This window comes from Osmerus mordax, chromosome 2, assembly GCF_038355195.1.
Source record: "Osmerus mordax isolate fOsmMor3 chromosome 2, fOsmMor3.pri, whole genome shotgun sequence".
Classification (NCBI taxonomy): Eukaryota; Metazoa; Chordata; class Actinopteri; order Osmeriformes; family Osmeridae; genus Osmerus; species Osmerus mordax.
In genome coordinates, this window is record NC_090051.1 from 14,877,771 (window position 1) to 14,897,580 (window position 19,810).

At 48.6% G+C, this 19,810-nt stretch overlaps 1 protein-coding gene across 2 annotated transcripts in view; it reads right to left on the bottom strand.

Moving 5' to 3' along the window:
- Positions 1-1,070: 1,070 nt before the first annotated feature.
- tsc22d1 (TSC22 domain family, member 1) overlaps positions 1,071-19,810 on the bottom strand; it is a 28,076-nt gene continuing 9,336 nt past the window's right edge. Inside the window, exons 1-3 of one of the 2 annotated variants that reach the window (XM_067229214.1) lie at positions 3,389-3,671; positions 2,927-2,978; positions 1,071-1,947 (exon numbers count right to left, since the gene is read on the bottom strand). In XM_067229214.1, the coding sequence (XP_067085315.1) occupies positions 1,687-1,947; positions 2,927-2,978; positions 3,389-3,510 (435 nt within the window). In that variant the 5' untranslated portion in view covers positions 3,511-3,671 and the 3' untranslated portion in view covers positions 1,071-1,686. Of the gene's footprint in view, positions 1,948-2,926; positions 2,979-3,388; positions 3,672-19,810 lie in introns of those variants that run through there. The other variant, XM_067229206.1, reaches the window with a different exon arrangement.

Here is a 19,810-nt window from a genome sequence, read left to right on the forward strand (position 1 = left end):
CAGTGGGAACCAGCATGATGATACACATGACCGCTACAGTAGAAACGGTCAGGTGACAGAGAAAAATCAGCCAATCACTTAAGCTAAATCATAGAGCTGGCCCCTTATGCACATAACCCCACCTTTGTGGAGGCATGGATACCACTGGAGAGTTAGGTCTCCTGATCCTTCATTCACAACACAAACAAAGAGCGGTATATTAAACAGAAGATAGGGAACAAGGGTTATTATTACTCCTTTAACATGTTTTATTTGAAGTTGTGCAGTGCAACTGTCAAGTGCAATTGTTTTATGTATGTTACAACTTTTCATCTGGTTTGAGGAAACATGCACAGAAACATGAGCATACAACTGATACATAGAATGCAAAAACTCCATCGCAGTTTCTTTTTATGATGTTCAGAGTAAAGTGTTAAGTTAAAGATTTGATCACCCGGTAGTACTTCACTGTCAAATAATGAAAAAAAGTTAAGGAAAAAAAAAAAAAAGCGAGGATGCAATACTTCAAAATAAATTCAAGTGAACAATGGTTTTACAGTAAAGAGTTATTCTTGCAGCAAGTCATATGGTTGTCTGTCTTGTGTTCTGTCAGGTGATTATCCTACACTCCTGTGAAACTCCATAGTCCTGAATTACAGCTTTAAAAAGGGGCTGCACAATTCACCAAGGCCAGCCCATTACTAGCTTCCCTCTCAATTTGTACAACCTAAATAGCATCAGTTTTTTTCCTCTTGATATCACTATTTTACACTGTACTTACACTAAATATACAGAAATATACATCATACGCCCATCGACTCTCCTTTGAAAATGCAGCTTAGCCCTATATCTCAACCCCCCGTATATTTGAACATGCCACAATGGGAGAAGAGAAGCATACAGGATGGGCTTAAGAAGGGCAAAAATAACAGGGCTCAAACTTAAATACTGAAAAATATAATCAACTCTCTCTTGCTGCTTTGACCTAAACATGTTTTTCCTCCCTTCAACCCCACAGTCAAAATGATGACGTCAATGCAAGTGATGAGAACCCCCTTTGCACCCCGCCCCCCCGCCCCTCTCGCCCCATGCCAGATGGGGACTCACGTTTTATGATGATAATCCTGGTCATTCTTTACTTAGTCACTACGCGAGGTTCTCTCTTCCTCGCCCTTCCTCCGTAAGTCCGCCTTTGTTTCCCTCTTTTTCTCTAAAGCTCCTGGCTCGGGGAAAACCCCTGTATGCACACTACAGCATTCTGCAAAGCGTGGTGACAACACAAGCCAATACAATCCTCACCACCCCCACCCCACTACTGAAGTACAAGCACAATCACTTAGAATCCATTGACACCGGCACAGTGATACTTTTTTTTCTGGAGAAATGTCCACCTGTCTGGTTTGTTTTCTTTACCATCGGCAGCAATTCACGTCCATGGATTTATTTGGCAAAGTTAATTCTCTCTTAACAGTACTCCTATCTCCTCTCTCCGCTCTCAGATTGTCCTTGATAGCGTGTTTAAAGCTTCACATGACGATCCCCCCCCTCCCATTCTGTTCATCTGGAGAGTTAAACATGTGCAAATTCTTGTCTTAACAGCGTAGGCTCCTGCTGTGGTAGCAGGCTAGCTCTGCGGCGATAGCAGGTCTGTCTGTCAGTCAGTCTGTAGCTGTGGACCACCCCTCTCCAAGGAGGTGAAGGGTTGTGCTACGCAGAAGGCCCAGAGTTGTGTGATGCAGGCAGGGCCGGGCCACTGGGCTGTGGCACCGGGGCCTGTGTGGGGGCTGGGGGGGAGCCTGTCTGGACCTGGGCCTGGAATTGGGCCATCTGCTCTGGGCTGGCCAGCTTCTTCAGTAGGGTGTTTTCCTGCTCCAGCTGCGAGTTCCTCTCTATCAGTTCCTTGATCTGCTCCTTGAGCACCTCCACCTCCTCACGCACTGCATACATCAGGTGGCTCTTCACCAGGTCCTAAAAAGACAAGACAAGTTTTAGTTTACTATTGCCTATTAGTTTACTATTGTACTCATGTAACTGAAATGACTTTACTGACAATTAAGGGATTTAGATCAATTATATCATTCAATAGGTCTAAAGACATTATATGTGTTCTATGAAAACATTACTGTAACATGTAACTATTTCAGGGTCTTAACACTACAATTACAGATTTTTTTCTTTCAGTTGCATTGTGACGAACTTATATTTAATTTCCAGACAACAAATCAGTAGATTCTAGAATGTATATTCCCAATGTGCTTCTTTCCCCTTCCCCGGACTCTAGAACGACAAAATTTATTACGTCACAGTAAACCGACAAAATGGCCGGCCCACATTTATATGGCCAATCACAGACCGAGATATTTATATCCAGGTGTCAAAGCGTTTAAATTTGCCTAGCAACAGAGCAAAGGAACAACATTGCGTGAGTGCGTTTAGGCACAGTTCCAGTGACTAGAGTTCTGAAGAATAAAGTTGATATTACAGACGATAGCTTTAATTTCAAACTTGCTAACTCATTAACTTACACACAAAACGATTCACTAGTTTTGAAATCAAAACAAAGTGTTAAAATTAGTAGAATGAGTTATGATATTATAAACTATTCAGCAATGCATATAGCCTACTTAGCGCGCACAATTCATACATTATGGCCAATGTATTGGGCACGGCACACTTGACCAAATAGCAAAGTAACTTTTTAAATCTAGAACTAGAATGTAAGTGTCTAAGATAGCCTAATCGAGCTGCTATACATTATGTGGCCGACTGAGCAGGTTATGTAACCCATTCATTCTCTACAAACTGATGCAATCATTTGAAGGCATAATTATTTGAGGGACAATATGTAGGCTATTCTAAGAATAATGTTTAGCGTACATGAAAAGTTGTCTGGTCTAATAGCAGTGCGATTTAATGACGTACGAATAGACGACACGATTTAACTTACCATTGCCTGTTCGATTTTGTTGTCTATGGCCACAACACTGGCACCCGACGAACTGTAAATGAACAAAAAAGCAGCCGTTTAGCATACTCAAAACAATTAAGAATTTAAAACAGATAGGAGATAATAAAATAGATTCAATGTTAGAGAAATTACATATTTACACTTCAGATTCAACATAAAGCACACATCTAAGGGTTGCTTTGTAATCTGCACACAACATCCATCGAAGCTGCGGTTGACAGCAAAACCAGCGACCCACCAAATCATACTTTCTCTTTCGAATCGTAATGGCAATTTAAGAGCCTTATATTTTACTATTAAATACATTGTATGAAATCTCTTTATCCCAGACACAAGAACACTCATCCTCCACAACCAGTAGCATATTGCAACAAAATACGAGCAACACAAACGACACCGACTCTTTGTCGATAGCCTTTTCAAGAAACAATTCGAATTTACCTATTGTCGAGAAGGACTGGCGAACTCTCTGTTCCCAGTAACGAAGACAAAAACGATATGGAAAAATTTCTCAACTGGCAAACACCAAGATCCATCGCCACTGTATAACACGGAGTATTCATGCTATACCATCCGTAAAAAAATTATAAACAGGATAATCCAAACAGAATCTCCACTGGACAGCCCTATTTCAAAAAGGTTTTCGATAGACCATTGGTTTTTAGTTGAGGTATACAGGCACTTGGTGTTCCGTCAGTGGACCTGCTGTCCCGCGGAGTCTGTGCATCAACCACCGCAGCACAAACAATATCCAAGGTCAGCTCATCTAAGCTCTGCTAAAATTCTGCAGCCTGGGACAATCGCATAATTTATCCAAGACAAACACTTCGAGACTGCATCCTATAGGTTGAGGAAGTAAGAAATTTGACTAAAATATGTGGGAACGCCCCAACCTTCGCCTCAGCCGACATTATTAGAATAAATTATTCAAGAAAGGGAGGGGAAGCAGTAAAACGAAAACCGGGAAAAACCGGATGAGATGGGAAGAAGCAACACTGCATTTCTTTCAAGAAAAATAGAAAATAGAAGAGCTGTTTATTAACTAGCTCTGCCGCAGAAGAGAAAACAATGGAATCAATATATAGCCTACATAAACAACCCTTTTTATTACAGTTAGCAATTTAAAAAAATCAATATAACTGAGCACGGTCGAATGCATATACTTTAGTTTATAGTTTAACAAGTGCAGTTTGAAATGCCTTCAATTGCGTGCAAGTTAAAATAAAATACGCTGTTTGGTAAGTGAAATGTCTAAATTCAGGGATTTCGCGTCTCGCCACCACCCCCTAGTGGCCAGTCTATCAATACGGAAACCCCTTTATCAGACAAGTAGGACCTCATACCACCTATTCAATAAACAAAATACATTCAGAAACTAATTTAACGACACATAACTGTACCACAAATGGCAGCACATCACTTCCCCAAGAATGTGGATTTCATAACTATGTTTATCAGGGTGTGTTTTTTTAAGCAGAAGGCATGTCGAGATGTGTCTTAATCACCAGACCAGGACAGAGGGAGTGGGACATTAACCAACTTCACTTGAAGGAAGCCGCAATCACAGCAAGCTTCACATTACTGGAGGGGATGTATTTGCTGATAGGATTAACAGAAAGGAAACCAGAAGAACTAGGACTACATTTAAGTTTAACAAAAGGTATATTGAATGCAGTGAAAACATGGATGTGGTTAGGAGAGGGGCTCAGCTACAGACAATCAGCTGGTCAAAGTGGCACATTATCTCCTCATGTCTGCCGCAGCACAAAGAGAGCAACATTTGCAAATGGGAACATTGGGTTTAATCATCTCGTTACCACCATAAACAAAACCAAATCTTCTGCCTATTACTCGCTGACCAACAGAAACGTGAGGTACGTTAGCGTATCAAAATCAAATAACTGGAGCTCACATGGAAATTCCTGACCGAAACAAACATGGTGTGGCAGTCGTTTGGAATAGCGCTCAATACCACATCAAGGGCACGAGGGAGTACTAACACAAGTTACATCAGTGAGCTCCATCTCTATAATAGTCCAGGCACCAAACGACAGCTTGGAGTGAATCAATCATGTAAACATAGCTGTCAATAGTCAACATGGAGAACAGCACCCAGCCATATGCAGCTCTCTTATGAGGTTGAACTACAGTTCATTTACAGAAAGAAATGTACCTACAAACAACCGCAGACCTGTCTTTGAGCCTCTCGGCACTGCAGCCATAGGCATGTGCTTCTATTATTTACCACAATGTGGATGTCTCGCAGTGGATATGGGTGAAAGATATTTATGAACTCCATAACACATCCACAAATGGGGGACGTTAGTAATATCTTGGGTTCCCCACCTGTAAAAGGTGTCATGGAAACTTGGCTTCAGCCCAACACCGGAAGGGATGTTAGTGTCAATGACTAAGTGGATAAAGACCTCATAAGTGGGAGTGGAAGGGAGAAAGGGAGGGAGAGAGTGAGAAGAATGGACGTCTGTCTTAAACACCTATAAATCCTACAAGTGACACACACCAGAAACCTCTTACCAACACAGACACACACAGAACACACAAACATATAGCCTCAGACACACCCTACTTGAGCACAAGGGAGAGGAGAAGGGCATGAGGGGAAAGAGGGAGGGGGGGAGGCATGGTGTGATCGAGGGAGGCTCCTTCCACTGAAAAATGTTTTCATCTAACCAGTGGTGGGAAGACCAATGTAGATGTGGCCAACCACCTTCATTTCAGCCCGAGATCACCTTCCTGTTTCAGCAAGCATTAACACTGTGCTCATCTGGAAGACAGAGTGAGAGAATTTGTAGGATGTGGAAATAACCGGGATAATAGGGAGTCAGATGGCTGAGCGGTTAGGGAATCGGGCTAGTAATCAGAAGGTTGCCAGATCGATTCCCAGCAAACGTGCAAAAATGACGTTGTGTCCTTGGGCAAGGCACTTCACCCTACTTGCCTTGGGGGAATGTCCCTGTACTTACTGTAAGTCGCTCTGGATAAGAGCGTCTGCTAAATGACTAAATGTAAATGTATATAGGTTCTGAACTCTGCTCAGGTCTGCGGATAACTGGTGCGGACAGAATGGGCCACAGGAACATTTGCAAGCAAGCCAATACCACACACACTGGTTGATGTGCTGCGGTGGTCCAAGAAATCCTAATGTAGGCCTCCAGTCCTAGTCACCCCATCTAGCCCTAGGTTAGTTACAGGTTTCTAATCGTTTTACCAATGTCCTCACGTGGGTATCTGGGCATCTGCCTGGAATCCAAGCTCTTCAAAAGCACCACAGGACTGCCTGCTTATCACACAGAACACTCCAGTTCTAATGAGCAGTCTAACAGCAGGCTCCACATACTACAGCCTTCAAGTGATGTCACCGCTACTTGACTGGCCTACACCTACATCCACCACCACTTGCGTTGTTATACTTAAGATATGATGTCGCTGTTCTGGAATTGTGTCTCGGGGGGGAGAAAAAAACAGACAGTTCCTCGGCCCTAAACACGACGACACTGTTGGAACTGTGCACTCCTAGTCCTTGGTTATCTGCCACGCTTACTATTTGTCCTTTGAACATTTGGAGAGCAAAAAAACGAGTGCGTTTAAAAGCAGAAATACGCGAGGAAATCAATCGAATCCAAGTTCCACCAGCACTTTTCTTCTACTGTGTGGATCTGGGAGTAGTCTGGCTCCAGCTGGCTGGGCTCCTGCTTCACGGCTGGGCTCCTGCTTCACGGCTGGGCTCCTGCTTCACGGCTGGGCTCCTGCTTCACGGCTGGGGCCCTTCTCCCAGCAGAAAGCAGCCGTTGCCGTTGCGTCTCCGGGTGCAGGGAGGTGGACGTTCAAACATAGCCTGGTCCAGAATGCCCTGTACAGCCTCCCAGTATAGATGTCTTATCCTAATCAAACACTGCACAGCTCCCATTGAGACCCAGAGGCTCTGTAAGAGGCTCAACGCGCGCTTATCTCGTCCGGAGCCGTTTGACTGGACTCCGGTTTAAAGACTTACAGGAGCCCAAATATAAACCTGCAGCAGGGCACAGCTTGTCCTCGCCGCCCCCCCCCCCCCCCCCCCCCCCCCCCCCCGGGCCCTTGCTCTGACTCTTGGAGGGCCTTGATGCTGACCTTTACCCCCCTTTCTTCCTCCCTCCCTAGCCAAGGAAGGCCAAGAGCACCTTAATAGCTCAGAGCTCCGTTCCTAACTAGCCCAGGGGCTAAATGGCTGGTCGACAGGGTCACCGGGCGGGCGCTGTTCCAGAAAAGGGGGCTTAACTCATTATGTCGTTCTCTGCGTCCTGTACAGCTCTGCCCTTGACCTTCCCTACCAGGTCAATGACAACAGTCAAGGGACACGTTGAACCTCCTTGTGGTTTCGACTCCAACCACAACTAAGGATCACGACCCTTTGCTGACATCATATGCATGTCTCGCCATGAAAACATGGTCAATACCCCAGAGCAGTGATTCCCAACCCTGGTCCTCAGGGACCCCCTTGTCCTGCATGTTTTAGACGTTTCCCTGCTCCAACACACCTGATTCAAATGAACGGGGTCGTTATCCAGCTCTGCAGAAGCCTGCTTAGGACTGTTCATTTGAATCAGGTGTGTTGGAGCAGGGAAACGTCTCAAACATGCAGGACAGGGGGTCCCTGAGGACCAGGCTTGGGAACCACTGCCCCAGAGGATGTGCCATATATGGTCCTCGATCACATGACCTACTGAAGACAGACACGTGACATGGCCTAACCTCAATTTCATCCAATACATTTAGTAAGAACACACACACACACACACACACACTACGAAAGGACACTAAACTGTCAACTGTCAGCATGAAGACAAAGCCTGCGACTCCCACCCTCCCACCACACAACACTCATCTAGGCGAGGCCACACAGCACACAGCGAGGACACAAGCTCCAAAATGCAGATTTGCAACAGACATGAAGGATGTGGCAACCTCACGCCACAACTGTGAAGAAACGCAGAACAACGATACAAAGAAACAAAGAAACAAGGACGACACCATTCGGCAGAGTCGATAAACCGACGTGGGATTCGAAAAAGATGTCCATAGTTACCGAGGAACCAGCAGTTCTCCAAATCACTCAGTCAATACAACCACCATCCTGATACTGCCACTTTGGTAGCGGGGAGAGACACTGAGACAGACAGAGAACTGTATGCTCTCTGTATACAGTCTCAGTGCAGCTCAGCGAACCTATTGTCTGCCGTCCACAGTGGCAGCTGACAATAAACTGAAAGAGTCTTCTGGATACTGGACACTGCTCCAGAACGAACACACAGACAGACCGAGGGAGAGGGAGAGAGAGAGGTAAAGGAGAGAGGAGTCAGGTGGCTGAGCGATGATGGAAATCGGGCTAGTAATCAGGTTGCCAGTTTGATTCCCGGCTGTGCCAAGTCACGTCGTGTCCTTGGGCAAGGCACTTCACCCTACTTGCCTCGGGGGGAACGTCCCTGTACTTACTGTAAGACGCTCTGGATAAGAGTGTCTGCTCAACGACTAAATGTAAATGTAAAGAAGGAGAAGGAAGCCCAGGGTTACCTCTTCAGGTGCTGCTCCAGCTCCCAGAAGAGCAGCTTCATGCCCATCTCGTCTCGGCCCTGCACACGGATCACCCCGTCTCTCATCGAGCTGTCGGTCAGCCGGCCCCTCCAATCAAACGACAGAACGCTATCTCCCCCCCCCCCCCCTCCTCCTCTTCCTTATCCCACGCTTTCTTCCCCAAATCGTACACGGCGACCGTACATCCCGGGGTCTGTGGAGAGGATGGGAAGAGGCCAGGGGCACGAGACGGGGCTGCTTGTGAGCGTGAGGTAGAGAGTGCGCCTGTGTCGTCTCCAATCGGCTGTCTTGTGCCGTGTGTGTGTGTGTGTGAGAGAGGCTGGCAACTCTACTGCCACAAAAACAAGAGCAGGGCAGGCGGTGACATCACGTCGCTGCCAGGGTCATGTGACCTGTGGTTACATAAACCATCAGGAGGGATTAGCATCTGGTTGGGTGATTCTCGTCTCTACCAGTTCTACACTACTACGTCCTCCGCTCTAGTCTCCTCCCTCCCTCCATCCCTCCCTCCCTCCCTCAGGACTGAGTGTAGGAGAGGGGCGAGTTGGAGTAGGGGGTGTGTCTGCCTCCCTCCTTGTGCGCCGTGAGGGCGAGGTAGGGGTGTGTGTCTGTGGGTCCCGCTGGAGGCTCGAGGCACGGGTGTGTACTGGGTGGAGAAAGGTAGGAGTGTGTGTGTGTGTGTGTGCGCCCCGCTCCCATTGTGTGAGGAGGGTGCAGAGTCGGGCCCCTGAGCTTGAGCAGGGTCTTATCCTGTCACTTCTCATCACAGGCTCCGGTGGGAGATCCGGAGCGGGCTTAGTGCCACAGTGGAGACACAGCGCACCGCTAAGTATGTCGTCTCCCCTGGCTTAGACAGCCCCAGAGAAACAACAACATGAGGGGGGAGGGGGGGGGGGGGGGGGAGGAGGGAGGGATGGGCGGGTGTCAATACGGGGATTTCGTCGAATCAAATACACACCGCACACAGGTCGCGTCAGGTGATGTGTCGCGCGGTCTGTCTGACTACAGCTCTTCAGCTCTGTCAGCGAATGAGACGCATGCCCTCTGAGCCTGCACGGTTCGAGCACGCTGACCGCACCGTTCACTGTGGCACGGTAGCTAACGAGACTTCTAATGCTAACCAGACCTCGTGAGGTTTGAAAGCAGAAAACACAGAGCTCCTTCCTCAATACCTACTATTGTATGGTTGGGGTGGGTGGGGTCAAACTTAGATAGACCCTGGGCCCTGAGCAACAAAAATGTGTAGCCTACCTTCATCCACTTATTGAAAGAAAACAAACTTCAGAAAAACTTGACATTGCCTGACAAAACGCTAACAATACGCTATCAGAAAAGGGTCCAAGTTAAGAGGAGACTTTCCCAAAAGAGGTGTGGTCCTCAACCCCCAGGTGTGTGTGTGTGTGTGTGTGTGTGTGCAGGCTGTGGAGGTTCTACAGGCCTCAAAGCTCCAGCTCGCAGCCCCTGCTTCACAGGGGTGACTGGCTTCTCTCCTCGGACCCTCGCTTTCCAGAAGCAGCGTGACATGGCGGACTGTTGAGTAGCCATTTTGGCACCACATATGAGAGACGGGGAGGGGGGGGGGGGAGAGAGAGAAAGAGGGAGAGATGCCAATTTCAGCTGACGGCAGCAAGTCTTTGGGAGCGGCTCTGTGTGCTGCACTCTCTCGGCGTGGCAGAACCTCTGAGGCTATCGCTACTGTCACCGAGCTGGAAGGGACCGGATCCGCCACGCCTGCACCGTCTCTGCGTGACAGAAAATATCTTCTAGTGGCGGAGGGGACAGTCCACACGCTCGCGCGCGAGCGAGCAGGGTTGTTATGAGCGGTGTGTGTGTGAGCGGCAAGGTATGAGTAATGTGGAGTGAAACCTAGCATTAGCAGGATTAACACCCAGAGAACACACAGCCCCACCAGGGGAGGAATGGAACAGAATTCTTACGCATCACGCATGGAGAGACTGAGGGGAGGGGGGGGGGGGGGGGGGGAGATACGCAGGAGTGAGAGAGACAGCAGTTAAGAGCGGGGTCTCTCCACCCCTCGCAGGCTTTGTTTGAGGCCACTGGCTCCTTCATTGGAAGCGACGGTGAAGGGGTGATGTAAGAGGCAGCCTGGATGGTGGCCCCTCTTTTTCTCTGCGCTAAAACCAACTTCTGTGTCTTCCACGAGCTCTCTCTCTCTCTCTCTCTCACACACACACAGCCGCGAGACACTTTGTACTGAGACACTTTTTCACTTTGACTGTGCACGCGTTGCACAGGAAGGCGACCATTCAAAGAAATACAGATCAAGCCCGATGTGTGTGCGCGTTCGTCAGACGGGGAGCAAGGGTTTGTGTTGATGTCTGATGAGATGCATGTGTGTGTGTCTTCCAGTGAACTGGGGCTTATCCACAAAGACAATGGAGAGCAGGCCGATTTGGGGCGCTGGGGAGGGGTTGCTAGCTGGCGAGGGGCGGGCTCTGTACATCGTACACGATGTTCTAGATGCAGACGCCCAGTCAAGCGAGAGCATTACTTCCACCCCGGCGGCTGATGGGATTGGAGGGGCTTTGCTGTACGTATAGAGACGGGGGGGGGGGGGGGCTCCTACCGTACACACGGCGTGGTGGACACACCGCCGCGTACAGACCCCCTCTGTGAAGGGGAACAGGAGGCTCTGAACCGGCAAGACCGGCGCTTCCACGCTATTAACCTCCCAACATCAACACACACACAGAGAGAGAGAGAGAGCGAGAGAGAGAGACAGAGAGAGAGACAGAGACAGAAAGCAGACGGGTGGTTCGGGACCGTTGCCACGACAGACCCTCGAACCGACCACGTTTCGTACTCCTCTGCGGTTTGAACTCGACTAGCGAGGGCTTCCGTGCATCCTGGAGCACAGAGCCTTCTCTACCACGGAGCGCCGCACGGGCCAGTACAACAGAAGACTTTTGAGATGGGACGAGCAAGGGTCATGCAGAGTGGATAACAGACACCTGCTTCTCTCTCGGCCCAGGGGAACGCCGTTGCGTGGACGGGCTCATGTGTGCGTGTGTGCGTGGGAGAGCGTGCGCGTAGGTTCCCGGTGGTCAGGAAGCATTTCCCAACACTTTGAGAGCGAGAACTGACTCACACGTCTGGGTCCACTGGACCAGAGGGGCCGAGAACAGTGACCTCCTCAGCATACACACACGTCAAACTAAATACATACTCGACCGCTTTGGCACTCATCATAATCGGTGCACAGATGGACAAACACACACACACACACACAAAGGCGCTGTTCTTCCGATTTGGACTGAGGGTCTCTGTGTCCCACCGTGTCGACAGAAGACATTCTCTTCAGGGCTGTCCTGGCTCTGCTAGGAGCCCGACAGACTCAGACTCAGGAAGTAAGTTAGGGAGCTGGTCGGTTGTACAGACTCCATATTGTGTTTACATCCGATTAAAATGGTATATTACTTCTCGCTACTCTTTGGCCCTCCTAAGTCGTGCGTACAGAGCTCCTCTGACACGGTTCTGTGGTGGCAGGTTTAATCGGGGTCTGGGAAGTGATCATCTGCTTGGTTCACATCAATAGTACTGTTTAAATCCAGCACTGGCTCCTAAATCTAGCCCCGGGGCCATCACTGGCCGAGAACACACAGATTTAGCCGTAGTATTCATCCTCATCCTCATCTCCATTCAGCAGATCTCCCCAGTCTTCCTCTCCATCGCCACAACACCCTCGCCCCCCCCCCCCCCCCCTCCATCCCATCTGTCCTCTCAGAGGATAACAGGAGTGTGTAATGTTCTCTCTCTTCTCCTCTCTCCCTGCGCTGCCCTACTTCTGACTGGAACACTGGGGAAGGCGGGGGGGGGGGGGGGACAGGGCCGATCCAGAACCAGCCAGTTTACAGGGAGCGGGGGAGATGCAGGGGGGGGGGGGGGGGGGGGGGGTGGGACGACTTACCAAGAGGAGAGATGAGGGGAGCGAGGCAGAGAACGATGGAGGGGGGGCCCCGTCTCTCCAGCAGGGGTCCGTGTGTGTTGACGGCAGCCCTATCGCCGACAGCGAGGTAACCCCCTGCTGGGAGGGCCGACCTTGTTTGTTTGTTTGTCGGTGTGGGGTTACATAACACCCCCCCCCCACCCCCAGAGACCCTTTAACCCCGCCTCTCCCACCTTATCCCTGGGACATTGTGTAACTGGGACACATCAGTGGGTGGAGGGGAGCGTGTTGAATTAGAGGGCATTGTGTAGGATGCAGCCGAGCAGTCGTGTTGCCACACTAGCCGTTTCAAGCGGAGACATGTCGGCTTGCAGGCTGACAGACCGCTGAGAGCGGTGCGTCTCTCTCGACTTGGCGTGTCTGGGCCGGGCCGAGTGCTACTCCGCAAATCCCTTGCAAAACACACACACACACGCTGCATGGGCTAATATCACGAGCCGGGGCCACGGTACGTTCCCGTCATATTCTCCATAATGTGGTGTGACGACAGCTACAGTGTGTGTGGCCAGCACGCTCCATTCTTCCCAGGCTACACCGTGCAAGAAGACACAGCCACGATGAACGGCAAATGACATCTTTTTTTCCTTTCGTACGCACATCACTCCTCCTTATCATCTCCTCTCGGAACACTGAAACGTGTGTTTATCTCAGTGCAGCGTTGTCCTACGTCGATGCCTTCCCAGAACCCAAGTGTACTCAGAGTCGTACTTAACTACACCTGCAACAGTAGCGACCTGTGTACTGTCCAAAACCGAACACGGGGTTCACACGGTTCCAGGTTGGGCAGTTGTTTTCATTGTGGACACTTTGGCCGACGACAGCATTTCAACTCTCGGAGAAGTTGGCCACGATGCTCACGAGCCCGTTTGGACTGTTTGGGCTAGCGATGAGACCTGACTGACTTTCTCTGCTTTCTTTAAATGTGTGTGTGTGTGTGTGTGTGTGTGTGTGTGTGTGTGTGTGTGTGTGTGTGTGTGTGTGTGTGTGTGTGTGTGTGTGTGTGTGTGTGTGTGTGTGTGAGTGTGCCTTTAGATGTCCAAGCGAGAGGAAGCAGCCAGTGGATTAAGAGAAGAGCCTATGTCAGGTCTAAAGCTGTGACGACAGCCAGGCTACTAAGCAGGGCTTAGTCCCAGTTACCACACAAACACACACACACACTAACACACACTGTTCAGAGGACGCCAATTCAAGCCCAGGATATGTTTTTAGACACACAAACACACGCCACAGGTGGGTATTTATGGACCATTAAGACGAGGGCTTCGGTTCCTACCCTTCTTCACAAAAACGCAGACGTTGGAGACCAGAAGAGACATGTGAAGGCCATGCATTGGGACAGAGCCGGGATGAGACCTAGAGATATAGCTGGTACTGAAGACTGCCTGATGTTCCAGTGATGCAACTGCACAGTGCTTAACTAACTGTCTTGTGTCCCATCTTTCCAGCCTGATAGACAATCAATGACAGTAGCTGGAGTACCCACAGAGAGCACCAAAGTCTTAAGGGGGCAAGAAGAGAAAGAGATAGATACATAGCCCCTCTCTTTATCCATCTATACATAAAGAGAGATATAGATATATATATATATATATATCTATAGAGAGAGAGAGAGAGAGAGAGAGAGAGAGAGAGAGAGAGAGAGAGAGAGAGAGAGAGAGAGAAAAAAACTAAGACAGAGGCCAAGAGAGGGACAGAAACGGAGACAAAGATAAACAGAAAACAGAGAGAACCAGAGAGAGAGAGAGGGATGACAGCTGAAAGGCGAGGTGATGTGAGGGAGGGAGGAGCAGTAGCAGTGGTGCGTGGGTGGATGCTGAGCACAGCCGGTTTGAACCAGTCTGATGCTGATAGTGACTCTGGATGACGGAACAGTTCTAGGAACACAAAGGGCCTATACTGTTGACTTATGGTCTGACAAAAGTGAAATTCTGTAGAACATTGGAAAGCATTGTTAGAGGGTAAAACCTTTTTATATATTTCGGTGTGGGATCAAACTGACAAATGAACTGTCCCCATCCAACTTAAGAGGCTAGAAGCTTACCTACAGGCTACCGACTAACTAGACACTGGTACACCTTACATCTCCATGCATAATACATGAAGCCCAAAGGTCATTAGAGGCCCATTTACTGTGGCGAAGTTAACCCTTGTTGTTCCTGGTGTTTTTCTCCAATACCAGGAACTGGCATCGAAAAAAAAAACACAAGGGAGAAGAGCGTGAGCGTGTGAGAGTGGGTGTTCAATACAGTACGTTGTCCAACGGCAATTTGTGGGGCCGCCATCGGCTCTGAAGACGGCAGACGCAGAACCGACCCAATGACGACACTACCATCAGCGCGTCCCCCTCCAGTACACGTCGACCACAACACGCGCTGGCCTTAGGGCGCACGCACATTCCACAGGGGACCGCTTGGAGAAGCGGGAGAACAACAAGAGACACTTACCTAAAGGCGGCAGCGCCCAGGAAGGTCAGACATGGAGATGGAGAGGTGAAGGAGGGAACGAGAACATCCTGTGCACCGTCACACACCGAAGGTGTGCGGGGTGAATGATTCGTTCCGAGCACAGGAAGCGGCTTCCCTTGTGTGCGTCTCCAGGTGCTGGGTGTTGGAGGCAGTGATGTATGACGAGTGCTTTAGGTTAGGCAGGGCAAGAGCGTAAGGCTGGAGGGGGATCTGCAGAGCGCAACAAGAGCCCACCGTAGGCCTGCGTATTACGTTTGTAACGTTGCGATTGCGTAACGTTTGTCTTAATCCTCTCATTAATCAGGAAGTCGCAGTTGACTGAAGAGCTAGTGATTGGGGCGGGCAGAATACAATACTGATTGATTGACTGGTTGATTTGATTGAGTCATTCCGAAAATATGCAATACTTGACTGAACAAAAACCCAGGACAAAGACGCATGTCTCTCACACCTGCTCATTCACTGAGCCAAACCTACACATCCGATTCCAACTCTTCTTACTAACTCAACACACCACAAGGGCATAGCAGACATTTGATCCAGTGACATTCAAATAGTGCATGTAGCCAACAGTGTGCAAGTGCTGCAGATAATCAAGGACAAGAAGTGCATAGTCCAAACAGAATTCCACTGGTTAGTGCGGAACAAAACGGTCAGTATGGTTTTACTCGAGGCAGTACACATATTCAGTACTTTCTTTAAAAAAGTGTGGTAATTTGGCAGGATTCAACACTGGAATATCTGGACTGAAGTAGTTTGCTAGTCTCCATCTCTAACGACCTATTCAAAACAATCCTCCAGTGAGACAATGAAGGGACATCTTCTGTGTGGTAGCCTACCACCTCCTGGTGGCCATAGTTGTAACTACAGCATCTACCAGAGATTCTAGGTAGTTTCATTAGCCAAATAGTTCACCTGTCTTCTGGGAAAAGCACATATCCAATAGATCGACAGCCTAGAAGCCAATCAACTTTCCAGGAAAGAGGAATATCTTCAGGGTTCTCAAGACTTCCAGCAGGGTGCTTGGTGTGGCGGTTGATCTAAACGACCATCCATTTATATCATTTTTATCCATCACAGCCTATATTTTTCAAATAATGTAGCTAGCCTATAAGTCATATTTTGTTGATATATACAGTTAGCCTTGGTCCTAGTTATGAAGATCTATTGGTCCTACTTACGGTCAGACGGTGCCACAACGGTGGCTTCCCTGAAAAGTGTGAGGGGTGGGGCAATCCAATTGTTCCTGGAGAAAGCTAGAACTTCACAGGAAAAACTACCCCCCCCCCTCCCCCCCCGCCCCCTCCCCCAACACAAAGTCACAAGGCTGATTAGACAAACAAACTGGATAACCGGCACATAACTTAAGGATTTTAAAAACAACAACTTAAGATGGACTAAGCTCTTTCGCTCCCAAGCACAGGAATCTCATGAACACAGACATGAACCTGTTACAGCACGAAAAAGCGACGCAGGATGTCCAGGTGGAGACTGTGGGTGAGGTCTCCTCCCTTCTGATCGGATGACAACTTGGGTCTAACTTAGGTAAGCAAAGCTAACCAGTGCCACACTAAAGAAAGACTTCTTCAGACACGGACTTCTTCATTTACATTTAGTCATTTAGCAGACGCTCTTATCCAGAGCGACTTACAGTAAGTACAGGGACATTCTCCCCGAGGCAAGTAGAGTGAAGTGCCTTGCCCAAGGACACAACGTCATTTGGTTGGCATAGCCATAACTAGCAACCTTCTGATTACTAGCCCGATTCCCTAACCGCTCAGCCACCTGACTCTCTTCAGACAGCACTCCTCACTTGTTGAAAGTATTCGACAAATGTCTAATTGTGTTCCTCTCCCTCCCTTTCTCTTGGTACTGTTACAGTCTATCAACATGAAATGTAAGTGTACATAGCATATCTATTTCACTGCATGTGGTCCTGAATGCACTGAACGGTGTATCTCTCGCTCTTTATCTCCGTGCGTCATGTAAATTTGACGCAGCCATTTGATTTAATGTAATGACCATTTTTCACCATGTGAAAAAAAATTATAAATGAGGCTGAAGATGCTAAACAATAAAGGAAATAAATTCACCGCGCAACATTTGTCCAACGTTAAGCCTAATCCTGAATCCGCTCTATGGCACACGTTACATCTACAGGCAGACAAGGTGTTCAATTTGAAGTGACATTGGCATTAAAGGCATCGAAAACAGCCGGCAAATCGGTCCGTTCGAAATCATCCAAAAATGAACATGGTGTGTACATTCTTAGCCACTAGATGGCACTGTAACATCAAAGTACTCGACGGCTTCATAAATCTACTAATGTCCTTAAAACATAGGCCTGGGATAATTTTCATCTCAAGAGCCACTTCATTTGCCAACAAAATTAGGGTGCATCTGCAATCTGGATTTGAATTTGAGAGATGCACTGATATGACACTGATATAGCTGATCAACAGGTTTAATGTCATCCATCGCATGAATATATTCTTAGTTGATATGTCTGCATTCAACTTCCCTTCTTTAAGGTTGTTTAAACATTTAACCACCTTTTTTTATTTATTGGTTACTTCTACGTAGACTTTTTTAAGACCCACTAGTTAAATTCTATGGCACAGACAACATTATTGGTTGGATTTAAGACATATTGTACATTTTCCATTTAAACGAAATTGACACCGTAGTACCTTCCCATGATGCTCAACAGACGCTATGGCTTCATCCCAAAACCTAAGTTTTGCGACTATTAAGTTTTAGGCTATGTTAGGCACATGTGGCTCTGGAGCCATGGGTTGCAGACCCCTGAACTAGATCTATCATCTAAGGCCCTACCTTCCTTTTAGAAAGGTTCACCTGGACACTATCCAGGCCTCCCCCATCCTCAGACAGCGTTCAGTAAACCTAGGACGACCCAGCCCTACCGTAAGCCCAGCCCTACGCCCTCGGGTCTGCAGTGGCCACTAGATGGCAGCAGAAAAGCGCGTGTCCTCGCCTAAGGTATGTTCAGGTCCAGTGAGTGACAAGGTTCAATCGATGGCTCCATTACCTCTCAGTCAGCCCCCGGCTGACTCCTGCCTAGCCTGCACACTGACTAACACCTCCGCTGACGGCTCACATCCTGTCAGTGCTCTCTGCCTGTCGGCAGAAAGAAAAAAAAAGATGATCCCTCCCTAAAAAAGAACACTTTGTCGACAAGGACTTTGGGTCAGCCGGGCGTGCCCTGGAAACCGGATTTCTTTTGTGCCGTTATGGTGGTGTTTGGTTGTGGTGGTGAACTTAGGCACCCAACGTTTCGACATGATATGGTAGCAAACCCTCGTCTCTGGCTTTTGCGATGCTGAGGGTTCATCCTTGCCATCTACTAGAACCTTTACGTCAGTCAACTAACAACCCTGGGAAAGAGAGAACTCTGAAAGGAATGATTTATACAGGTTGATTCAAGAGCAAGATAGTTGCTACGTGTAGGGTTTAAAGTAGGCCATACCTACAGTTTGACCAGGCTGACTGGCCCTAAAGCAAACAACATGTGCACCAAGTCATGTAGAAACCCTTCTCTGCTGAGTTATGAAACACATCCATCAGAGGTCTGACAGGAGGAATCATGCACACACACACACACACAGGAAAAGCACCCAAGTGAAAAAGTAATTGCAGGTTGGGCCTGGGAATGCACGGCAGAGTGTTGGGCAGAGAGCCAAGGCAAGATGGCCCTGGGGATTCACCACTGAGTGAACGAATACCTGTCGAAGAGAGAGAAAACGGCCCCGTCATCATCATTATCATCACCAACAGCCTCAGAGTGGCTGGTTTTAGTCATCTAAAGGCTGTTGGTGCGAAACGTTCTGGGAATGGGGGAGGGAGGGGCAGGCTCCGGGGCTGACAGGGGGAGATGGAGGTAGACAGAGAGAGCTCTTTCTAATTGACAGAGTCTGAGAGAGCAGCCTCATCAGGCTCCTACAGAGACTTCAACCGGGGGGAGGGGGGGGTCTCTATGGAGACAGAGCTCCTTCTTTGGTGTGTCTTCCTGGGCTCGGGCCAAGATAAAGAGAAGGACCAGCCGCCTGTAACTAACCCAACACTGTTCTGCTGCCCGGCCTGGCACACTGAGGGGGGATGCTGTCACTCTTGGCTGGGGAACGACTGTGCCGAGAGCTTAAGGCTCAGTCGGCCATTGACATACAGCACAGACAGACAGGAAGGAAGGATAGACAGGCAGGCAAGCGATAATTGAAGCAGATAGTCTTTGTCATTGTTTGAAACATGCTGACTGGAATGAATGCTAACGAGACAGGCAGAAAAACGGGCATGGGCAAACGTAAAGAAGTGCAAGGTGCGCAGGCTACAGCTCGATGGCGGTGCACTGAAAAGTAGCAGGCAGGAGGACAACAGCTGGCAGCCAGGCTAGCTCGGGTGCTATGACTACAACAATGACTCAGTGCTAACCGCTAAGAGGCTAAACCAAGGAAGTGAAATCCTATCCGTGAGCCTGGATGCTGAGCTAGCTGGGCTACGTTGCGTCCATGAAAGACGCTAATGCTAAGCGAAGTCCAGCACTCTGCATTGTAATGATGCCAAGATAACGCAAGCAAGCTAGCAATGCCAGCCACAAAGCTGCTCCCTGCTGCTCTCATTCAGCCTCCGAGGCCATTGAAAAAGGGGATTAGCAAGACAAAGTGAGAGGGAACGGCCATCATCCCCCGGTTAGCCAGTGGATGACGCTGCTTTATTCCTCTCCTGTCTGGTCAAAAGTGATGTGGAGAAATCCAATGACATGAGAACCTCAGAGAGAGCGCATCTAAGAAGGCTTAAACGCCAGAGAGGAAAAAGAGTAGCCTATGC